This window comes from Juglans microcarpa x Juglans regia, chromosome 1D, assembly GCF_004785595.1.
Source record: "Juglans microcarpa x Juglans regia isolate MS1-56 chromosome 1D, Jm3101_v1.0, whole genome shotgun sequence".
NCBI classification, from domain to species: domain Eukaryota; kingdom Viridiplantae; phylum Streptophyta; class Magnoliopsida; order Fagales; family Juglandaceae; genus Juglans; species Juglans microcarpa x Juglans regia.
In genome coordinates, this window is record NC_054594.1 from 44871167 (window position 1) to 44897034 (window position 25868).

The 25868-nt window shown below is 33.5% G+C and overlaps 1 protein-coding gene across 1 annotated transcript; it reads right to left on the reverse strand.

The window, feature by feature from the left end:
- Window positions 1–12365: 12365 nt before the first annotated feature.
- On the reverse strand, window positions 12366–14426 carry LOC121262351 (CBL-interacting serine/threonine-protein kinase 5-like). Its single transcript, XM_041164802.1, has one exon. It carries the CDS (start codon window positions 13985–13987, stop codon window positions 12626–12628), a length of 1362 nt encoding a protein of 453 aa, XP_041020736.1. The 5' UTR covers window positions 13988–14426; the 3' UTR covers window positions 12366–12625.
- Between the last annotated feature and the right edge of the window lie 11442 nt (window positions 14427–25868).

The window sequence follows — 25868 nt, forward strand, 5'->3', positions numbered from 1 at the left end:
TTGCGGGAGCAGACGCTGGTTGTGATGGAGAAGAGCTTTCGCGGGATGAATTCAAATGGGACGAAAATGCTACAGATTTGCAAATTCGATCAAAACGTGCGTTTTGATTTTTAAAAAAAAAATACAAAAACCACAAGCATCCACGTAGTGAGTGCATTGTGTGCACCCACTACAGTGGAAGCTATATAGAATGACTCTTAAATCAATCTCAATCTACTTTATACATTTCAACTTTAAACTCATCTCAATCTAAAAAAGTTAAACTCAACTCAATAGGACCACAAAATACTAACATTCATAACTCAATTTAATTCATATCAACATCTAAGCGCACCCTTAACATCTAAATGGAGTCTTAGTACCATATGAAAATAATAACGATTAATAAAATGAATAATATTATTAGTCGTTGTACTCTTTTTTTTTTATATATAACAAATATAACTATAGAAATTACATGACTAAAACCTGGACTCAAATCCAAAACAACTTTATCCTCATCAAATTGAAGAGAAGATTTTGCTAAACTATGAGCTAGATGGTTAGCACTTCCTTTAACAAACAAAAACTTCCAACTAGAAAAAAGTAATAAGCTGCATACGAGTTTCAGTTAACACCATCCCTACTCTATCCCATCTCTCAACATGAGAATTAAGGCCCTTTACAAGTTGGGATGAATCTCCTTCAAAAAAGACATAGTCCAATCCTAAGTCAGTTGACATCATAACTGCTTGAAAGGCACCAAGTGCTTCTGCCAGTAGGGGATCATTAAAACCAGAATGATTAATTCTTTTTGTAGCTACAATGTTACCTCCATGGTCTCGAACTACTATTCCCAGTCCAATCCTACCCTTCACCTCATAAATTGTTGCATCCCAATTGATCTTCAAGAAACCTGGAGGTGGAGGATTCCAATTGATATTCATGAACCTTTAATATTAGTTCTAGGACTGTCATGCTCAGTTTTGAACTCTTCCAATAATATTTTTGATTGGCTAGCTATCTGAGTTGAGTGTTGGAAGTAATTCTCAAAGATCAACTTGTTTCTTCTATGCCATATACTTCTTGTTGTTATAATGAAAAACTTCAGGACTTGCTGATCACATATTGCACTTAGGCTCTCGAATATGTCCTTGAATTTCTCTACTCTGAGTGAACTCTTGTGAAGTACAATAGGTCCTTGACTCCAAACATCCATAGCTGATTTACAGCTCCATAAAACATGTTCTGCAGATTCTTCCTCATTAAGGCAGATCGAGCACATTGGGGAATTTACAATTTTCTTTTTATGCAAATTCACTCTAGTAGGTTGTGACTCTAAACATGCTCTCCACATGAAAACTTTAGCAGCCTGAGAAATCTTAAGTTGCCAACAACATGTCCATCTTTCTTGTAATTGCACATTATTCGATGTCTGCCTCTGTAATCTGTTCTGTCTCTCTTTGAGAAAATGATATCCACTTCTTACAGAATAGATACCATCCTTAGTGCCCAACCATATCAACCTGTCTGTTGCCCTAGTCTGACTTAGTGGAATTTTTTGAATAATAGCTGCAGTCTCAGACCTCATAATGTCTTCTACCATCTCTTTCCTCCACTGCTTATTCTCGAGATCAATAAGCTCCGCTACAATTGCATCCTCTTGCAAGGTTTTAACAGGAACTTGAACTCTATAGGATGATGGTTGTGGCACCCATATGTTTTTCCATATTTTTGTGCTCATTCCATTCCCTATCCTCCATAAAGAACCCTCTTCAATTAAAAACCTAGTAGCATAAATACTTCTCCATACAAATGAAGGCCTAACTCTCAGCTTTGCATCAAAAAATGTTGTAGAAAGGAAATATTTGCATCTAAGGATCTAAGAAGCCAAAGATTCAGGGTGTTGATAGATTCTCCACCCTTGTTTAGCTAACAAAGCTAGATTAAAAAATTCTAGGTCTCTGGAACCTAAACCTCCAACTTTGTTAGTTTTCCCCATTTGACTCCAAGAAACCCAATGCACTTTACTTTCTTGTTGTTGTTGTCCCCGGCAAAACTGATTCATCACTCTATTAATCTCCCTTAGTAAAGACTTAGGCAATTTGAAACTCCCATACAATACGTGGGAAGTGCTTATATGACAGCCTTCAATAGAGTTTCCTTTCCTGCTTGAGAAAGCAGTTTTGTTTTCCATCCACTAATCTTGCTTCTAACTCTATCCAATATATTGTTGAAAGCATTGTACCTAGATCTACCAATGAGAAAAGATAGTCCTGGGTATTTTTCATAGCACATTGTAGATCTGATTCCAGCAATAGCCAACACATATTCCCTAGTTTCCTTTCTAGTATTAGAATTGAAAAAAATTTATGTTTTTCTCCATATTAAGCTTCTGCCCCGAGGACTTTTCATAGAGATCAAGCAGACAATGAAGCTTGGGCCACTTTACTGCATTTGCTCTACAAAAGAGCAAGCTGTCATCTGCAAAGAATCAATGGTTTATACTGACATTGCCTCTTCCCATAAGAAAACCATGAATCCCCTTTAAAATCTCAGAAACCAATGTAAAGAGATAAAGGGACAAAGGGTCTCGTTGTCTAATACCTCGAGATGGTTGAAGAAACCCTGAGAAGAACCATTTAGAAGAATTGAGTAGGAGACTGAAGAAACACACTCCATTATCAACTTTATCTATCTCTCACTAAAACCCATTTTCTCCATCACCCTTTCTAAAAAACTCCATTCAATCTTATCATATGCCCTGCTCATGTCTAACTTTAATGCCATATACCCATGCTACCCTCTTTTCCTGATAGACATCGAGTGCATTGCTTCAAAAGCTACAATAACATTATCAAGAATCATTGTTCTTGGTACAAAAGCACTTTGGTTGGAGGAGATGATCTTAGGTAATATTTTCTTCAACCTATTAGCAAGCACTTTGGAAACCACGTTGTACAGAACATTACACAGTGAAATAGGCCTATAATCCATCACTTGTCTTAGGAGATTTTATTTTAGGAATGAGAACAATGTAGGTTTCATTCGTGTGGCTAACCTCCCTAGCTGAATTAAGAACCTCGAGGACAACTTTGGTCACCTCACTTCTTACAATGCCTTAATGTTCTTGATATAAAATTGCAGAAAAACCATCTAGACCAACAGAACCTAGTGGTTTCATTTGGAACAAAGCCTTTTGAACCTCTTATGCTGTGAATTCGATAGAAAAATCTCTACTCATGCAATCATCAATCTTCTTCACCATATGATTAAGAAAATTTGTAATTCCCTCGGAATTGGAAGTAGTAACATAACTTCTGAAAAAACTGCCTAAAAGTCTCTGAAACTTCCTCCATATTACTCACCACTATTCCATCCTCTTTCATAATTTTTCTAATCTCATTTGTCTTCTTTCTTTGGCTTGCACATTGATGGAAATACTTTGTATTTTTATCCCCATCTTAGAGCCAAGATTGTTTGGCTCTTTGTTTCCATCGAGTGTTCTCATCTTCCAATAGAAGGTCCACATCCTTTTGCAACTGTTTTAAAGCTATTGTATGGGAACCCATACTCATACACTGCAACTTTTCAATTTGATACATTTTGCCTTGTATTTCCTTCTTGTGTTGTCTTAAAGTAGTTTTACTCCATTGTAACAAAGCATCCTTGCAAATCAACAGATTTTGTTGTATTGACCTCAACTGAGAGCCCTCCTTTCCTTGCTGTGTAGACCAGGATTCATTTATCAGACTACTACATTCATGCCTTTGGCTCCAGCTTTCTTTATACCTAAGATCTTTTCCCTTCCCCTCCCTGCAAATGCAAGTTGCCTTCCTTTATTTTCTAAGCACAACACCAACGGACAATGGTCAGAAGAGCAAACAGCTTGAACACAAATCTTGCAATTAGAAAGTAAGTTTTTTAATAATATATTCTCCATGGCACGATCTAGTCTTTCCTTAGTGAACTGAGTGCATTTTCGATAATCAAAGATGGAAGAGTTCATAGATTGGAGCCTAAGCCAAGAGCCAAATTCTAAGTCTATCAGTTTCTCCTCTTGACTATTAACTCTCGAGTTATAGCATACTCTTTCCTTATGAGCCAGAATTCCACATTAAAAACAAAAGTTTTGTAATATTTCATATTTGAAAGATATCCAATACTTTTGGTTCTCTACTTGCAATCACTTCTCCCTTACAAGAGGCCTTTGTAAATCCACTGCTATTCTTATTTGAAGACATTTTCCCCATGCCAATCCTTTTGAATCTACATCAACTCTTATCACATTTCCAATAGAAGAACCAAATTGCTCTTCCATCTCTTCATTCATTACTGAAATAGGTAGGTTATGCATTTGAACCCAAAAAGGTTCAAACTTAAATTGTACTGCACTAATTGGAACTTCTTCATTCACTTCTTGTAAAGACAACAAGTTTCTGTCAAAAAACTAAGGTCGACCCGCAAGAACTCTTTCCTTTTCAAGGAAATTTTGAAACTCAATTAAGAACATGTTATCTCTCATTTCCTTAAACTTCACTCAGCCTTCCAACCTCCAAACTTATGACATAGTTTACTCTAAAAGCTTCTTGATTACTACCCTTGTCTGTCATCACCCCTCCAATAATACAGAATTTCCCTCGATTCCCCATATCTTTCAATCCCTTAGTAGAGACTAGGAAGATCACTCTCCTCCCTTGACAGTTTAAGTCTCTCCCACCTTTTTGCAAGCTCCTACTCCTCCATGACCATAGTACTACTCTGGTTTTGCAAGAAAAAACAGTAACACTGCACCTTACACTATCTTGAAGAGAAATAAAGGACCACCGACTTAGAAGCCGACTATAACTCCACCTCAGGAGACTCCTCCTTATTCGTCGCGTTGCTGTATTGTGTTGCTAACAACTTGATAAGATGAATAATATTAGGTTTTTAACAATATGATCTCCTTTGCGGCCAGTTTTGGATCATGGGTCACAGCTACACGGGCTTAGATCACCTAATATCATTTTGGATGGACAGTTAATTTTGGCTGAGGCCTTTCGATGTTATTTTGGTCCATTTGAATGGGCTCAGATCCTTCTTTAGAAAGATTAAAAAACAAAAAAAGGCCCACGACACCAAGATCCCAACGGGCAAAGATGATCCAAGGAGGATCTAAAAGTCTCAAAACCACTAAACTTGTCGAGCTACAGTCAAGAGAATAGATGTGGGGTTCTTGGGTGTTAGATTTATCTTCTCCTTTTTTTTTTTTTTTTTTTGAAAAGTTATATTCTCAAACAGGAATTTGAGAAATGCATTCCTTATCCTCTCATGCAACTCAAAAAAAAAAAAAAAAAAAAAAAAAAAGAAGAATAAAGAAAAAAAGAAAAAGAAAAAGAAAAAGAAGATCAGAATGATACTAATAAATAATAAGGATAATCATCAAGGCAGGGACATAATTTTGGAGGACTCGAATGGTACTTTTAGTTCTAAAATAAATAGTTGAATTGAAAACTTTTAGGAACACATTTAACAAATTGATAAAAAAATCGAGTAAAAGATAAGAAAGAAAAATATAAATTTTAAACTTGCATTCTTCTTGAAATAAAATAGAAAAAAAATGTAGTTATCAAAAAATTTGAAATGAGACCAAATTCTAATCGAACGAAATATAAGAAAGATTTATAAAAAATTGTTGACAATTTACAAAGACACTCCTTAAAACTGGCCATTTAAGAGCATTGATCAGTGTCAGTTATGAGTTGCGGATAAGAATAAGAACAAAAGTATGAAAATCTAAAAAAAATTAAAAAGATTATAATATATACATATCTCCTTATACCTTCTTATATTTATATTTATTTTATTTTATTTTATACATTTAGAGATGGAGGTTTCAAACTCCAGACCTCCATTTTGGAAGTTGTGCCAATCAGGTCAAAGGCCTTTGGCATCTCTTTATACTTAAAAGAGTATGATGGATGAACAATACTTTTGTTTGACACTTTCTTATTCCATTTATGTCCCTCTATACAACTTCACAGCAATTATCTTTTTCACAAAATCACCGTAAATCATCACAAAATCACCATACAACAGAGCAAGGGAGAGGTAAAGGCTTGACTAGGCATTGAGGAGCAGGGGAGGTGCCGTGCAGGGTTGGTGGTGACATCGTGGGCTGTAGGCGTGGATCTAGGTTGTGTGACGGCAAGAACCCATGAGATAGAAAAAGGCTTTATGAGAGAGGGGGGCAGATCGGGGAGTTGCGTCATGGGTGGCTGCTAAAGGCAAAATACGGTGGCATCACGGTGGTCCTATGGTGGTGGATTTGGGATCATGTGAAGAGAAAAGGCATGAGAGGAGCTGGGGCTTCAGCTGAAGGAAAGGGATGGATCTTCGGCGAGGGAGAAGGCTGGTGGTGGTGGTGCGGTGGAGTGGAGGTGGCTAACAGCGGTGCTACGGGGAGAAACTCATGGGTGTAGAGGGGATGCGTGCATGGGGCTTGAGATGAGCTACAAGTGGTGGATTCTATGGAAGTGGTCCACAGCGTGAAGGGAACTCGATGGTGGTGCTTGGTGGAGCTGGGGTTGAGCCGTGGTGGTGCAAGGGTGGAGAACCTATGCATCGAGACCCATTTCGGGTTGCTAGCGTGCAGCTGAAGGAGGAGCTGCCATGGGGCTTCGACAGTGGGGTTTGGTCGCCAATGTGAGGAGAACCAATGAGTGGTCGGTGACGCTGCAGGGTGACGCACAACGGCACTGGGTTGCTTGAGGGAGGAGATCAGGTGAGAGAGATTGAGAAATGGAAAATGAGGGGAAAATACTAGGGTTTAGGGTTTTAAATCTCAACCCTTAATCTTTGGTTCCCATATTTGATCCAACGATAGAAATTTAAATACTGATTTAAACTAATTTAAAATAGATAATTAAAATATAAATACCATATATACATTTAAAATCAACTTTAATTTATAATAAAATACTAATCTTTCATCTTTCATCATATCATTAAATAAATGATGAAGTTTTGCTAAGCATTTTTAAAAGAATAAAACCATCTAATTAATTAGAGTTTTCAACATAATTTAAATCTCATAATTAATGATGAACGGTAGTTTTGTTTGACACTTCCTTCTTCCATTTATGTCTCTCTATACAAATAATTAAATGATGAAATTTTGTTAAATCTATTTTTAAGAAAGTAAAATCATATAAACAATTAGAGTTTTTAACATAATTTAAATCTCATAATATTCTTAATTAACTCAAATCATTTAAATAAAATGACATTCTACTATTATAATATTTTTTGGGCTTTCAAAATATAAGAGGCTTACTTTAATGATGAAAGAACGTTAGAGTAGGAACAAGGAGGGTGGATTTGCTTCATACGAGCTCACTTTTTTTTTTTTTTTTATGAGCTCACTACATCTTCTATATGGTTGGAGTAACATGACATGCATTCATTGATTTCTACCGTCAAATATGGTTAATTTATAGAGCTGAAACTTTCATGCAAAGCTTTAAAACGTGATTGTAATTGATATTTCACGTACGTAAGATTAACCCAAAGGAAATGTTTAGAGATATTGCGATTGGAACAAACTCTTCTTATTAAAGTAGAGAAAGATAGAAATTTATAGATACTTGCTTATATTAGATTTTATGCTCATATGCATTAGATTATTTACTAATCAATCTTATGTAATCTTTCAATCTTGATGATTGTGAACTAACAACTAATTCAATTATTCAATATTCCGTGTTGCATGTAAGGAGTCACACTTTATTTGCAGTTTAGACGCATTATTTTCAAGAATTTTATTTTTTCTTTCAATTAGGCAAATGTGGCAAACGTGCTTTGCATGTTAAACCACTGCTAGTACTTAAAATCATTTATCTCCATATAAAGAGTAATGAACAATGCTTTACGTTTGACAATTTTTTTCCATCAATGCCCCCGATAGTTGGGTCTTATTACAGTCTTTTTCTTGCTTTTATGTTATATATATATATATATATATATATATATATATATATTTATATTTATATCCTTATCCCTTATATTTTAAAAGTGTCTACATGAGATGAACATGAATGAATAATAATTCGTGTTTGAAACTTTTTACCCACTTATTTCATTTATGCCTCTATCTTACTTGGTCAGGGTTTGATACTTTAAATCCCAACCCTTCATCTTGAGTCTCTAGATTTGATCCAACGGTGAAAGTTAAAACATTGAAAAGAAACTAACTTAAAATAGATAATTAAAATATAAATGAGAAGCGCTTCAGACCAGTCTGGCTGTTAATCCCACAAAAACAGCATTCCATTCAACTCAAGACACATAAGAAAAAATACTGAAAGAGAAATATGCTAGACCACAAAGAATCAAGCTAGCCCCTTTCTCATATGTTCTTCTTCCCTCTTCCACCAAAGCCCCCAACCCCAGGAATTCCCCTACCGAACCTATGCGACGGAGATCGACCATGAGCCGCAACGGAGCTCGACTTCACGGTGTGGTAGGAACTCGACCTCGAGCGTGTTTCTCACAGTGCGACGTTTCTCATGGTGCAGCAGGTCATCCCCTTTTCTTCTTCCCTCTTCAACAGAAGCCCCATCCTTAGAAACTCCCCTACCCAACCCGTGCGATAGAGATCCACTGTCTGCGCCTCCACCATCGATTCAGTTCCAAATTCAGCAGTCCAAGACCTTTATACCAATGATTCTCATTCTTCATCTTTGGTTTGTTCAATCTACTTTTGTAAGATTTTATCTCAAACGAATCGATTATTCACAACAACAACAATGAAAAATTATTTTCTTAAAATCAAATACATTTGACAGATTGTGATTTGAGGATAAGGGTCAACGTGGACTACTAGATGGGCTCTGGGTTTTGTGAGGGCACAAGGAGAAGAGATCCAGGGGAGTTCTCTTTCGGATTGAGATTCGATGGAGTCAACGCGATTCTTGGAGAGTTCATTCGGGTTGAGATTCGACCAAGGGGGGTGTGAGGGGAGTTCCTTCAGGTTGAAATCGCGCAGAAGAGAGATTGCCCTTTTCTGATGTTTGCTGGTTTAGGATAAGTGTGGTAGAAGTTATACGTATAACTATATGATTGGCAGGCTGTTATTTGGCTAATAACAGCCAGACTGATCGTTAGAAATTCTCAATATAAATAATATATATACATTTAAAATCATCTTTAATTTATAAAATACTAATCTTTCATCATTAAATAAATGATGAAGTTTTGCTAAATATCTTTAAGAAAGTAAAACCATCTAAATAATTAAGTTTTTTTTTTTAAATCTCATAATATTCTTAATTAACTAAAATCATTTAGACAAAATGATTTTCTACAGTTATAATATTTTTGTGACTTCCAAAATATAAGAGGCTTACTTTAATGATGAAATAATGTGAGAGCAACATAGGAATCAAGGACTTTGTATTTTTTCAGTGCTCCATGGGTTATCGAGTAATGTGGTTGCATTTTTATTAATCGTGAGATAATTTTTTGTTCATGCGATCAAATTTTGCAAAGTATATTCTCTTACCATAATTTGAGTATATTTTCGTATTCTTGAAATGCAGAAACAGAGAGGGTGGATTTGCTTCATACGAGCTCACTATATCTTCTGCATGGTTGGATATAACATGACATGCATGCATTGATCTCTACCGTCAAATATGTTTAATTTATAGAACTAAAACTTCCATGCAAACTCTTATTATTAAAGTTTGCATGGAAATGTTTGAAGATATTGCAGTTGGAACAAACTCTTCTTGTTAAAGTAGAGAAGATTGGAAATTCATTGATGCTTGCTTATATTAGGGTTTATGCTCCTATGTAGTAGTCTATTTACTTATCAATCTTATGTACTCTTTCAATCTTGATGATTGTGATCTAACAATTAATTCAATTATTTAAGATTATGTGTTGCATGTAAGGAGTCACATTTTATTTACTATTTTAACACATTATTTTTAAGAATTTTATTTTTCTTCCAATTAATCAAATGTAGAAAACATGCTTTGCAGGTTAAATCACTGCTAATATACATATATATTTATATTAGCAGTGGAGTTACGTGCGAGGCACGTTTGTCCTGTATTACTATAAAATAAATTATTCAAAAATATAAACATTTAGTGTACAAGAAAAAAACTCAGGTAAATGAGGATAATATAGCTCATTCAAGTTGCAACCTATAGTTACATGGTGTACTACATGTATTTTTAATGGAAAATGCTAGTATGCCGTCTGAGTTTACCCTTTCATTTTGACTGCTCATGTATTTAAATTTTTTTTACTATGATTGAGGAAGTGGCTTTTAATGTATTGATGTATTTTTTCTATTTTTTAAAAATATTTAAATATATATGAAAAAATATGAAAAGAAAAAGAAAAAGAAATATAAATACAAATTTGTGTTAGGCGGCACGCTCAGCAGTCATTATTGGGTAGCAGCCTAGTATGACTCAATTTTAATATGCCAAAGACATATTTTCATTACAAAACCAGCATGCTTATTGTTGTTTTATTCACATTTCTTCACTCCTACAGTCTCCCAGTACTTGAATCAAATGAACAATTTTTCTCTCCTTTTATGTTGTGTAATAAAATAATTTCTTCTCATTTGCATAGTTAAGCACTTATTTGCTTTCTTTGGCTGTTTGTGTATATGATATGCTAATTGAAAGTAATAACACTCTTTTTTCTATCTAAAACTCAATTATGGAAAAATATTTATCTATTCAAAGTTCATCTGAAATGTCATATTGAACTCAAACCTGGGTCACCAATTATGTGTCTGGTTTAGGCTTCATAATATGTATGCTTAAATATTTTTGTTTTTGTTTTAATTAATATTGGATTTCAATGATTCACATTTGTCTTGTTAGCCTAATCCATTTTCCTTTTAGCCCTTAGCCGTGCGCAACTTAGCGCTCCCATCTCTCTCTCTCTCTCTCTCTCTCTCTCTCTCTCTCTTAGCCGTGCGCAACTCCCACTTTAGTCGAATCTTCCTTTCCAAGCAACCCAGCCATCGTCGGCCACCAGCAGCTCCCTCTTACGTCGGCGACCACTCCCATGGACCCAAGCCACCGTCGAAACCCCCACGGCAACCCTATTCTCATCGCAACTCCCTTTGCCAAATGGGTCTCACACGTTTTCTAAATTAAGGCATAAAATTGCATTGAAGACTCATTTTAAGATGTTGTTGTAAATATAAATTCACAAAAATTATATTTAAAGATTTTAAATAAAATCTTATTTTATTGTAAAGTTTGAAAATATTTCATATAAAAATTTATATTTTATTATATTATAATTACGAATAATTCACTTAAATCTCGTTTTAGTTCTAAATTTATTTTGAGCAGGCCGCATATATGTCAGCCGAATTGTCTCGAATGAAATTTTTTTATTTTTTTATTTAGTGATTAATAAAATATTTTTTAACGATATTGTGAATTTTTTATTTTTTTAAAAATGTTTATGATGATTAAAAAAATATATAAAATAAAATAAAATAAAATAATAAAATATACTATTCGGTGAAGTGATTGGACTATTTTTTGATACATGTAACAGTACTCTATATATATACGTATGTATTATTATTATTATTATTTTAAATAAGAGTCTCGAGATGATGATAATAATGTTAATAATGATAATAATAATAATAATAATAGAAAAGTAACGTATTCAGAGTCCAAACGCATCGTTGACAAATGAGAAGTTGGATGGATTGAATAATTATGGAAGATCTTTCTACTGTGACCGATACACTATTTTGGAGACAACTGATTGAGATAAGGTAAATTTGCGTGTTGGGATTAGTAGAGTAGAATCCTGGATAATGTTGACACCTTTACAGCAAATCACCTCTATCCTTATCTTCTGGTTGTCAATTGAACTCTCGGACAATTCTCCATTCATTCAGGTTTGACTCGTAAGCTTTTGATTGGAACAATCCACCTTCATTCATTCATTGTGAAATTTACATTGAGGACATATTTTCTTAAAAAAGTGAAATTAATTGGATCGCATTCTTGTCTCTATCATGGGCATCCATGTCAAACAGTGGAGGCTCCTTGGGGCCCCCCCATCTTGATACCCACACCAATTAGATATGGTACCAGCAATCCAACCTCCACACAAATTAGATAAGATAAAGCTTGGCAACAATGACCCAATAAAAAAAAAAAACCAACCAGTCCTCGTGATTTTTTGAATCTCAAAATTAATTGAATAGTAATAGACTTATTACTCCCTCACTCATTTATTACTCTTTTAATTTTTTATTTAATAATTAAGAAAATAATTATTAGTAAAGTTGTATATTTTTTTTAATTTTTTTTATGTTAAAAAATACTTAAAAAAATAATAAGAAAATGATAATTTCGAATATTTTATAGAATAGTAAAAAGATGAAATGAGGATAGTATACTAATTTACAAAGAAATTCTCATCCCCTCACCTACTATTCTTCACTAATCACACCATACATTCAGATTATATACATATGCCACTGTTGCACAGGAGCTTTTGCCACACAGATTACAAAAAACTGTGTTACAATCTGCAAGCCCAAAAAACAAAAAATAATGGATTACAACTCTACTAATCTAATTGGATTAAGAAGTCTTAATTAGTGACAGGTACTCTCCCCCTGCCAGCTCCAAATAATGTCTTTGAGTGCAGGCCTCACATCCTCCTCACAAAATTTCTTGTACTCGAGAGTGTCTCCAGCAGACTTGGACAACTCTACCACCGCCACCTCCGGTGCCACCTCGAACACCTCCGCTGTCACAGCCAACTTTCCTTTCCTACCATCCACTTCACCCTGCATTTTCATCTTGAAATCCTTCAAACTCGTCACCCCGAAATTCAGCCTCTTCGCAACAGCCGCCAGCTTCGCCAGGATCCCCTCTGCCGAGCACTTAGACGTGAACATGGACCCGGATTTCCTCTTGCTCTCAAACAAGCTTGACAAGTCGAACCCGGAAGACATCGACGAAATGAATTCAAAAGCGTTATAAAAAGGCGGTGACAAAGATTTGGTTTTTACCGATTCCATGAACGCCTCTTCGTTATTATCGTCCTTCTCATCTTTCTGATCTCCCACCGGTTCTTGGATTGAGAACGCAATTGGCTTTGTAAATCCCTTTTGAAACCAAGGACTCTGCATTATCTCCGGGATTGAAATTCTCTTCGCCGGATCAGGAACAAGGAGCTTGGATATCAACAGCTTTGCATCGGTGGAAAACCATGGAGGAAACTCATATTCGGCCTTGAAAACCTTCCGATACATTTTCATGACGTTGTCGGCTCGAAATGGCAAATACCCAGCAAGCAAAACGAATAGAACTACCCCACAAGACCAGATGTCAGCCTTAGCTCCATCGTACCCTTTCTTCCTCAACACCTCGGGCGCCACGTATGCCGGGGTGCCACACTGGGTATGGAGTAACCCGTCATTCCAGAGCTGCTCCGGCAGAGCGGACAAGCCGAAATCGGACACTTTCAAGTCCTCGTTATCATCCAGAAGGAGATTTTCGGGCTTCAAGTCTCGATGCGAAACTCCCCGGCTGTGACAGAAATCGACCGCACTCACCAACTGTTGGAAATACTTTCGTGCCAAGTCCTCCTTCAGCTTTCCTTTTGCTACTTTAGCAAACAACTCGCCGCCTTTCACGTACTCCATCACGAAGAATATCTTCCCCTTGGTGGCCATGACTTCCTTCAGCTCAACAATATTTGGATGGCGAACCAAGCGCATGACCGAGATCTCGCGTTTGATTTGCTCCATCAGGTCTTCTTTCTTGACGTGGTCTTTGTTGATGACCTTGATGGCAACGCTCTCGTTGGTGATGAGGTTCTTGCCATGGTAGACTTTGGCAAAAGTGCCTTGGCCTAACACCCTCCCCATCTCGTACTTTCCGAAGAGAATGTTTCTTTGCGGACTGAGCAGCTGCTTGCAGTTTTGTTGCAAACTCGGTTCCTCTTCCATCGCACTCAAAAAGGAGGGAACAGTTTCGGGACTGTTGAATTATTAAGAAATTGGATCGAAATAGGCCGCGAAACTTTTTGATCTGGTAAAATTATCAACGACCACGATGGGGAAAAGGGGATTTTCCAGGAAAACTGAAAACTGTATCAAATATCTGAGAAGCATGTTGGGAGGCTAAAGGTAGTCATGCCCGCATATGGGAAAAAATATGATTTTTTTTTTTTTTTTTGTGGGAGAGAAGTAATTAGGGGATTGGAGGTTGATGATTACAAAGTCGACCGGTGGTAGTGAAATGGGTGAGATTTAATGAGAAAAAGCACTGATTGGGGGGGGCAGGAAAATAAAGGGCATTGGAGGAAGTAGTGATGACAGGAGAGTGGGTTGTCCCATAACCATTGGAGGACATAGTTTTGGGCTTCTTTTAGGATTTGGATTGATCTGGAAGGAGGGGCAACTGGCAAGCACACAGAAATACTAGAACAGTAACAGAAATATCTTCCTGTTTCAATAATCGTAAAATTTTGGTCAATTGGGTTAAGCCACGTTGAAAATATTGGGTCCAGACTATATTGACCAGTCACTGGTCTCCACCGCTCCAGTGGCTTGCTTTTTCAAGTAAAGCTTCGTAGAATCGTTATTTTTCTTTCTGCATACAGCATACCTCAAATCGTTGGAAAAATTATATTTCTGAAACGATGTAAATCATAATTTAATTTTAAATATTGTTTTATTCAGAGTATACGTTGCAAGCAGGACTCTTGTCGTTTAGGGTTACACACACAATAAGCCAGAAGGGACAATAGGCCATGGTGAAGCTTCCGGTTCGGTGCAGTTTGTATTTTGCCAAAGTGTCGCGAGGGTTGGTCACGGATAAGGCTTAACAGCCCTTTTATTTTTCCATACATTTTTTTATTTTATATTCTTAAAATTTTTTTAAAAAATTCAAATTCATTTAAAAATATTTTTTAACAATTAAATAAAAAAATAAAATAGTAATCGGTGAATTTTGTAGTGCATCCACGATGCAGCATTTTCCTTTGCCAAATTTGTACTTGCCCCCAAGGTTCAGAAGCATGCAGACAATGAGCTTTGACTGACGATGTCGGCAAATACCAATCTCTAATTTTGAGAAGCTGACCCAAATTCAGCTCGAAAAGGGTCAGAGCACAAGAGTTTAAAATCCAACATTTTTGTCTTTTCTAATCGCGTGGATGCCGTGTCCGTCTAGAGATGCCACTCCCCTTATGTGTTTGAAGCAATGTTTTGAATGCCATTTTAACGACTCTTTTGATTGAGGTACTGAATCAAGATATTTTGATATCGATATGATTTTGAAATCGTTTATATATACATATAAATAAATTATATATAAAAAAATATAAAAATTATATTTTAAAATAATAGTTTATATATAAATAAATTATATATAAATTATAAATAATTTAGTTTGAATTAGAGTCTAAAAATAAGCTTACAATTTGAAAAATAAAAAAAAAAAATCGAAATTTATATATAGACAAAAATCTGAAATATTGATTAGACCAGTCGAAATATCTATCAGTACGAACCGAAACGATTGAAATTATATTCAGTATGAAACTATATCCTTTTTCATACTGACCATCCAGCCCGTATGATATATTTTGGCCAAATCGGCCGGTACAAAACAAAATTCAAAAGTTTGAAGTGTGGACTCAATTATCCCAGATGGGGGAAATTGCAATTTAGGGGGCAGCATAACTTGAATAGATAAGCTTAGCTGTTGCAAAATAAATCCTAACCCTCATTGTGCGGTCGAATATGATTGAAAATCACAACCGATCAACGAAACCGGAGTGGGCTGGACAACTGGACTGGATTTAGGTTATATTTAGATGCTGAATATTTGTAGATATTATTATTTAACATTTTATTATATACAATCATTTTTATGCACTTTATGAATGTAATTAGTTGTATCAATTTTTTTAATATGCATCCAATTACATCAATAAAGTACTTAAATAGGGCACGCCGCACTATTACATCCACGAGGGTGGATCTCAAGAAAAGCTATCTACAAGTGTAATTTTTTTCAAACATTTTTTAAAATATTTAAAAAAAAATTACAAACTTATTAAAAACTACTTTCTTAATAATTAAATAAAAAAAAATCACTATTGGTATTTTTGTCAAAATTTACCCTTGAGAGTAGCTATCGAACACAGCCTTAGCCTTAGGCCATGCGGGTTGAGAATTATGTGGACCTAACGCCTTTTGTGCCGGCCCTCTTATAGCATTTTCAGTGGCTTCTTGGTCCTATATTTAAAAATATATCATTAAATTAATTTTTATTTTATTTTATATATTCTTTTACAGTATATTATAGATCACTTTTTTTTTTATATCATTTTTATATTTTTTATTTATTTCAAATATTTTTTATAATTACTAATGATATTCTCATATTTTTTTATATTTACGATATCTCTCTAAATATAATATTATATAATTATGTCTTATTTTAAATTAATTCAAATTTATAAGCTAGAACAAAATATAAATAAATTCAAAAAATAAAAAAAAGATTATATAATAAAAATATTCTCAAAGAATATTATTAAAATATTGAGAGAGACTGAAGCATGCCCAAAACCCACTCGGAAAAGGAGGAGCTATGGGGAGAATTTTTTCAGAAATTTTACCATAGCCAGACAACGAGATGCTTGAACTTTGTTGTCGATTTGAAGCCCCCTTCGCAAATCGTAATCGAAGAAAATCAACGAGCAGCAGAACCAGTCTTATGAAGAAGAGAAGATGGCGCGAAATAAACTTCCGGGGCTGAAACAAAATAAAGTGGCTTTACGACGATGAAGAAAAATGTAAACAAAATAGAGAGAATTGAATTACAAATTTATATATTTGTGTACAGTGTCCACTAGATATAGAGAATGTGCTGAAGCAAATTGGAAATTAATTATAAAATACATAATCTGTTGGATCGGTGTTTTGAGCTATTTTCTTCAAATTTTACATTTCTAATGGGTTTTACATAAGAACAGTGTTACACCCACTGAGGGTGTAGCCTAAGAATAAGAATGGGTTCCGATAAGGATATTTAACCTTTTTTATTTTTATTATTTTATATCCTTACATATTTAAAAAAAAAAATTCATGACATCATTTAAAAATACCTTTTTAATCACTAAATTAAAAAATAAAAAAAATTTCGAGACCCATGTCGGCACAAGTAGCATTATTCTTTACCTAATCTAACGGAAATGCTCTTAGTATTAGTATTAGTTTCTTTATATGCATATGTAAAATTACATTTTTTAGAGATTTATTTTACATATAAAAAAAAACTATCACATTGAATTATGTATTTTTTAGCCAAATATTATTATTTACTTTTTTCCTAATTTGTTTTTTATATTTTGCAATTAGCATCATTGCAAATTCTATCATTTAGCACTTAATATATTTTTTTTCCTCAAATTCTATCCGCTGGTGGAGAGAGAGAGAGAGAGGAGAGGGAAAAAAAGTAATAAAATAAAATTTAAAAAGTGAACAGTATATCTTCAAATTTATAAAAATATTATTTACAGCTATACAAATTTTTAGATGTATATAATCTAATGCAGCCTAATTTAAAGTTATATTATGCAAATACATACAATGATAGTGCTTGTCGCTGGTCTCTACTCATAGCAACAGCGTGTTGTCACTTTCACGTAGTTGTCGTATGGCTGATTTTTAGCATTGCGAGATTTTGTATACTCTTTTAAAATAGGAATGATCTATTATTAAAAAAATGTTTGGAATGAAAACCAAGAGAATAACGCTCAATACTCTTTTTAGTGAGCGTAAATTTTGTATACTCTTTTAAAATAGGAATGATCTATTATTAAAAAAATGTTTTCTTTTTTTATTTGCTTTTTTTTGTTAAAAGGAATATATTGATATTGTACATTTTAAGACTACAAATATCATAAACAAACTAAAAATTGTGACTCCCTTTTAGATTGAATGATTCAATTTTAAAGAGAAAGAAGATGCAAAATATAAGAATATTATGCCTATATTAATTTTCAGACAATATAGATCCACACTCTCTGGAATTAGACTATCTAACTTGATTGTAAAACTAAAGACACTTGTTAGTAGATATAAAGTAAACTTCGTCTTAAAACGGATGTATTTGTAATTGTGGCTACTTTTTTTTTTTTTTTTAATCCGAGATTTGGTTTTTTCTTGGATGAGGCCGTGGCCTGTGGGCAGAAACCAGGGTTGCCGGCTGGTTTTATGGTTCTTTTCTTTTGAGAGGCTACATTACTACTATTCAATCATGGACTAGGCTTCTGGATTTAGGTTTCTGTTTTGGGCCTCTCTTTTTGTAAGGTTTCCTTTTTTTTTTTTTTTTAACTCCTGATTCAGGCCCTATCACGTAGTGGAAGTGGAGAATCTACTGATCCATTCAATTAGTAAATTACTATATCCTCGTTTACAGTTTAATACTAGGTCACAGTATGTTTTGATAAGGATAAAAATATGAAATGATATCATTCTTCTTGAAAATCCGAATATACTTGTTTCGGCACTTTACGAGGGTTATATTTAGCTATGACCCAGGTTTTTTCTAACGCTCAAAATCGATGCAAATATCCATAATAATCACTGCATTTAATCATTTTAGGCTATTTATAAATTGCTGCAAGTTCGCCAAAATCCTAAAACCGCTTTTGATCAATTTCAGAGATAGGCAAAAATCGTCACAAAACTACTATTTTCGGCGATTTTAATCTGTCGTAAATGTTTCAAAAATCGACGGAATGACCTTTCTGTTTATCATTAAAATCGCTGAGAAAAGTTATTTATAGCGATATGTATCATCACAAAAGGTTACTAAATCGCCGCAAATAATTTTATTTTTTTGGCAATTTTAAATTATCGTCGCTATTATATAGTTCCATTGGTTATTGTTGTCGAAATAGATTATTTCCGGCGAGTAAAATTCGCCGCATATGATAAATAGATTATTTATTCGCCGAAAATGATTTTCCAAAAAAGTAAAAAAAATGCACAAAAATAGAGATGAACTATACCCAAACCATACTTCATAGTGTATGGTTTGGGTATAGTTCACCTAAATAGTGTAGCAACCCCTCTCACATATATTATTCTCACATATATATAATACTAGTGGAGGCATAATGTGCAATGCACGTTTGCCTAGTTCGGTTTTTTTAACTGTTTTGTAGAAATTTGTACAAAGAAATATTAAACAAAGTTAAACAACAAGATAAATTATAAACTTGTTTTTTTCCTATCATCATTGTAGTTCTGGACCATATTGGACAGGACCAATTGAGACAACATTGAAATTTTTATGTTGTTGTTGGTTGAATTTGTCTGGATCTGTTGTAAGTTGAATCATCCATTGTTTTTCTGTAAATGGTAAATGCTCTTGTATATTAAATATTTAATGAGATTAAATAATCAATAAATGTATGAATAATTTGCACATAGAACAAAATTGAAAACTGCAAAAATAACACTGTTTTTTATAAGTAATTTAATTATATTATTAGACTTTTTAAGTTTAGAGATTCAAGTTATTATTTATGATTTAACTCTTGCATTATAATGTATAACTAATATAACCGTCTTACAAATAATAAAATAGATATTTCTTCTAAAATCTGCTTAGTAAAAAACATTATCAAGCATATTTTTTACAGATTGATAACATATTAATTTGAAACACCCTAAATTTCTACAGTTGCAACCAGGTTTTCTTCTATGCAACCCAATCCTTTACATAAAAATATCAAATAAACAATCTCTCATCCAGCATAAAAGTCAGATTGTTTATCCAGAATGCCATAAATTAGTATATCACAATTTAAAGACCCCATTAACGGGAAGATTAGTAAAATCACAATTATATTACTGAGGCATAAATAACAATGCCTAAAACTGATTTTACCTACCCAAGAACGCAGAGGATCAATGATAGGAAAACAAAATGGACAAAAGCTCAAAAATTAGTATTCACTTCTTTCATGCCTTTTTTGAACTTTTGGACATATATAAAAAATTTTAGGATATGGTTTTTTAGCAGTATAGATGATAAAATAAAAAGGAAAAGCTGAGCAATTAATTTCACTATTATATAAAAATCTCTCATTGAACCCAACATCATTGGGCAGATATGATTTTTTTGACATCATTTATTTCTTACCCCAGTTAAATAATTATGATTTTTATAAACAATTCAGTCAGAACCTTAAACCATAACGTTGTCTTTTCTCATAGGTTTAATGAAAAAGTACACAAAGGCATGGAACGTCATGACTGGATATTAGCAAGTTAAAGATGTAAAGTAAAGAAAAGTACGCAAAGGCAATGCCTTCTAGATAACATAATCTTTTGTAACCATTGATAATAAAATGTCATAAAACAAAGAAAAACTATATAATATGTTAAAACATATTTGCATCATATAACTATAGATACAAAATTAAAGAAAATAATATAAAAGATTTTAATATTTTGAAAGTATCTAAGATGGAAGCAATTGTTTGTTCTCAACAAACAAACCCAACAACATACAATCTTGGGAGCAGTGAGTATCAAAAAATTAAAAACATTGAGATTCAGCAATACAAAACTTCCAACCATGCTAGACAAAAAAAAAAAAAAAAAAACTTAAATTCAGAAAACCAACGAATGAAACTTAAATATATATACAAACAGAAAAATCATTTCAACATTAAACCAGAAAGTAACAAACAAAATAGTTAAAAATTAGGAATAACTACAATATATACATTTACAATAAAAACATAATATTCACTGTAGGATTTGAAGTATATTCAAATTGAAACATCTACATCAAAAAACACCAACATCAACATAACAACAACATCTAATTTGTTTAAATATCAAACCAAAATTAAGTTCAATTAAAGAAACATCTAATGTAACACAAACCTTAAATGAACCGACCACATAAATAGTACTTCAATCTTGCTTGCACCAAAGATAAACAAATTAGAATAATTAAAAGCAAATAAGAAAGGAAGCAAATTTCAAAACCAAGTCAACACGAGCCAAAAAGAACAACACAAAGATGCCAAACAACAAAAATGTATAGAAACATCCACAAAGATCTTCAGCCAATAAAAACACAAGAAATGTTGAAAGATGTTACAAATCTGAATGGAACAGCATAACTAAATGTTTAAAACATGAAAAAAAAATTCAAATGCAAAAATGTAAGAAATGAAAAACACAACAAAACTACCATGTGGTCTCAGACAGAAGCTGTATCACAAAAGAAGAGATAAACTGTGGCCTAACATATAAATAATGGAATGCTAAAAAAAAAAAAACTGAATAAAACCTAAATTTTCAAACCTGCAAGTATTTAGAAATGAACTATACACAACAGAGAAACAACAAAAAATATTGAAGAACTTTAACAACAAAAAGTGTACACACAACACAAATAACTTTTTCCTATCATGAGTAGATAACAAGGGAGAATGATCTTAAATAAATCTCTAAATTTTAGCCGAATTACTTAACTGTCACAAACTCCCCGACCTTGACAATTCTCAAAGCCGGAGAGATTTTGAGAGTCAAGCAATTTGACAGACATTTCTTCAAGATAATTCTCTCCTACTGTCTACAAGACAGGAAGTTTCAAACATTGTTTGACAAAAGAAGAGATAAAAAGTGGCCTCAGATATAAATAAAAAAACGTTTAAAAAAAACTGAACAAAACTTCATTTTTCAAAACTGCAAGAAGTCATCCGGAACTATTCACAACAGACAAACGATAAAAAATATCGAGGAACTTTAACAACAGAAGGTACAAACACATAACATAAATAACCAGATTAACAAATGTGAACAGAACAACGTAACCAAACATTAAACCAAGAAAAAAAAAATTCAAATGCAAAAATATAACAAATAAAAAACACAACAAAAATTCCCCGTGGTCTTAGATTGAAGCTATATCACAAAAGAAACAGATAAACCGTGATCTCAGACAACAAATAGAATATAAAAAAAAATGAATAAAACTTCGTTTTTGAAAACTTCAAGTATTTAGAAATGGACTGTACACAAACACTACAAAAATAACCTGTGGTCTCAAACAGAAGTTATATCACAAAAGAAAAGAGATAAACTATGATCTCAGCAAACAATGGAATGCAAAAAAAACAAAAAACAAAAAGGATAAAACTTCGTTTTTCAAAATTGTAAGTATTTACAAACAGACTTTACACAACAAAGAAATGTTAGAAAAAATTGAGCAACTTTAACGACAGAAGAGAGAAACATAACACAAATGACCAGTGGTCTTAGACAAAAGTAACATAAAAAAAGGACATGGATAAATCGTGGTCTTACATATAGAGAATGGAAAGTAAGGAAAAAATAGATGAATAAAACTTGTTTCTTAAAACTGCAAGTATTTACAAATGAACTCTACACAACAGATACATCACAACAAAATGGAGGTACATTTAACAACACAAGGTATTGTAATGAATGTCAAGATTGTACTGCGAAAAAAATATATAAATATCACCGAAAGGCAATTTCATATACAGTTTTTCACGAAAAGGGAGTACATCATCGATCTCACAATGAAACTGAAAATATGAAACGGTAATAAAGACAATCTGCAACGCACAAAAACAAACCGTAATAAATTCAATGGCAAAAAAACATAGCACAAATTGCACTGAAACATAAAACGGAGGGGGGGCGGGAAATTACTGTGGCGACAGTGTACTTCAGAACTCCAAATCCAATCTTGGTTTTTTAATACAAAACCCTTGACCAAAAACAAAACATTAAGAGAATAGAAGAGCGACGTTATGTTTGGTATACTCGATCAAAAAGAAAACAACAAGAGAGAATAGAAAGCGAGGTAGTGTTTGATAAAGGATATATAACAGTTTATAGAAGTGTGGCCATAAAGTAAGAATCCAGAAGGAATGACGCATAAAAACAAAAGTAATAAAACAAGAAAAGACTTTTGCACAGAAAATACAAATCAAATTATTCAAATCTCCTTGTTGCCATCCTCAATACAGTGACGACACAAAAACCCAAACAATCAACCCATACTCTAAAGCTGACAAACAGTTCAAACAGATCTAGAAAAGGACAAAAAGATATTTCAGAAGCTTCCTCGGGAACTCAAATTCAGAAACTGAATGTCACATACATATAACAATGAAACGAGAATGTACCAACCAAACCAAAAAAGAACAGTAGAACCAACAAAACAAAAGGAACCAAGAAACTAAAAACTCTGAAGCTGACAAACAGTTTAGACAGATCAAGAAAATGACAAAAAGATATTTCAGAAGCTTCTTCGGGAACTCAAATTCAGAAACTGAATGTCACATACATATAAAAATGAAACGAGAATGCACTAACCAAACCAAAAAAGAACAGTAAAACCAACAAAACAAAAGGAATGAAGAAAATAAAAAGCTGTCAAATCGAATATTAAAAAAAAAAAACCTTCAAAATCAGAATGTAGCAAAAAAACCAAAAAACAACAACAAAACCTACAAAAGAAAATGAAACCAAAAAACAACAGCAGAACCAACAAAAGAAAAGGAACCAAGAAACTAACAAGCTATCAAATCGAATATAAAAAAAAAAAAAAAAATCTTGAAAACTGCATAAAAAATATCTACATGATTATTGAGGTGAAATCTCAAAAATACAATTCTCGAAGCCACCAACAGTAACCAGTGGACTCATCAGAGCATCATTAATGCACTGACCAAAAGATGCCACATCCATTTAAAATAGAACCCCCACTCTATATATGTAATAGGTAAACATATAACCATAAAAAAACAAAAAACCAAAATTAAAACAATTACTTAAAATGTACAAACAACAATACTAACAAAAGGCATAACTTTATTAAAAATCCTGAAAAAAAAAATTACATCATTGACCACGGAATCAATACTCAGAGCCATAAGCAAATCCAGCAAATTCGCAAACAATATTGAACCACCACCATAATAATAGGACGGACAAAATACAGAAAGAACACGAATTGCTCTTCACCAAAACAAAGTGCATCATCGACCACAGAATCAAACTGAAAATAACAAAAAATGTAAATTTACTGAAACTAAAACAAACCAAACGAAGCGTATCATTGACCACGTGATCAAAACAAAAAAAACTTCAAACCCTTCCAAAACCAGTAAAAAACTTCAATGCACAACCAAAAACCCAAAAAAAAAACACAAGTCACACCCAAAAAAAGCCGAAAACGTTCAAACTCTTCCAAAACCAGCAAAAAAACCTTAACTTTGAACTCGCAACAACATCCCCACAAAAAAAAAAAAAAAAACTGCAACTTTCAACTCACAAAAAAATCGCAACTTTCAACCCGCAAAAAATAGCAACTTTCGTAAAAACCCTTCCTCTTCAACAAGCACCACCAAAAGCGCAACCCAAACATTCCAAACAAACCAACACAGCACCAAGAGCCATACACATAAAAAGGAAAGGCAAAATGAAAAGCAAGGTAAACGTTCAGAACCGACGAAAATGCACCACCCAAAACCCCAAAAAAACACACAAGATACACCCAAAAAAATCCCAAACCCTTCAAGTTTGAACCCAAACCAACAAAAAAACCTCAACTTTGAACCCACAACATCCCATAGAAACAAAACTGCAACTTTAAACCTACAAAAAAGCACAACTTTCAACCCTGAAAAATACCAAACTTTCAGAAAAACCCTTCTTTTCAACAAGCACCACCGAAATGGCAAAATGAATAAAAATCCAGACGTCCGAAACAAACCCACACAACACCAAGATCCATAAGCAGAAAACGGAAAGAGAAAATGAGAAGCAAGAGAAACGTTCCAAACACCTTCAAACCGACCAAAATGCATCAACAAAAACCCAAAAAAAACATACAAAACACACCCAAGAAAATCCAAAACCGTTCAAACTCTTCCAAAATCAGAAAAAAAAACCTCAACTTTGAACCCAAACAAGCAAAAACACCTCAATTTTAAACCCATAATAACATTCCCACCGAAACAAACAAACCCACACAGAGCAAACCAAAGGTCTCAAACAAACCTACACAAAAAACCACACGGAAAGAACAACAAATAAGGAGAAGACAAAACCTAGAGAAAGAGACACAGAAGACCAAATACAATGAACAGACGAAACGCCAAAATCAAAAGCCACCCAAGCGTCCAAACAAACCCACGACAGAGAGGGAGGAGGCGAGAGAAAGAAAGAGAGAAGACCAAATGGAGAAAATGAAAAGCACCCGTATAACGCACCTAAATATCTACCCAAGGAAAAGACAAAAAAATCCCCCCCATACACTGAAACAAAGGGCAGAAATAGAACTGCAAAAAAGACAAAACACACACACGGGAGAAAAAAAGGGAATGGAAAATCACTGTAGCACTGTAGTACGCCAATTCCCACTTATATAATAACTATAGATATATGAGGGGTTGTTGCATTATATATAGTTACACTTATATATAATATATGTATATATAACTATAAGATATAATTAATTCACCTAAGTAGTGCAGCAATCCCTCACATTGACTGTTGTTTTAATACTACATACACACATAGATATATATATATATATATATATATATTTATGCATTTCAATGAAATGAGAGATTTTGCTAGAAAATGATAAAAGCTCACTACCTATTTATTATTTACTCGTCCTCATAACCAATTTTCAAATCAATTTTTTCCTTAAGTAATCACTATATATAGTGTGATTCCAACGAGTATGAAGCTCATGTGTATACAGTTAGTGTTGCATATCAAAGTGATCACAATTGCC

What these genes read in the sequence shown, in the direction of transcription:
- LOC121262351 (XM_041164802.1), bottom strand. Translation starts at nt 13,987, where the DNA reads ATGGAAGAGGAACCGAGTTTGCAACAAAACTGCAAGCAGCTGCTCAGT.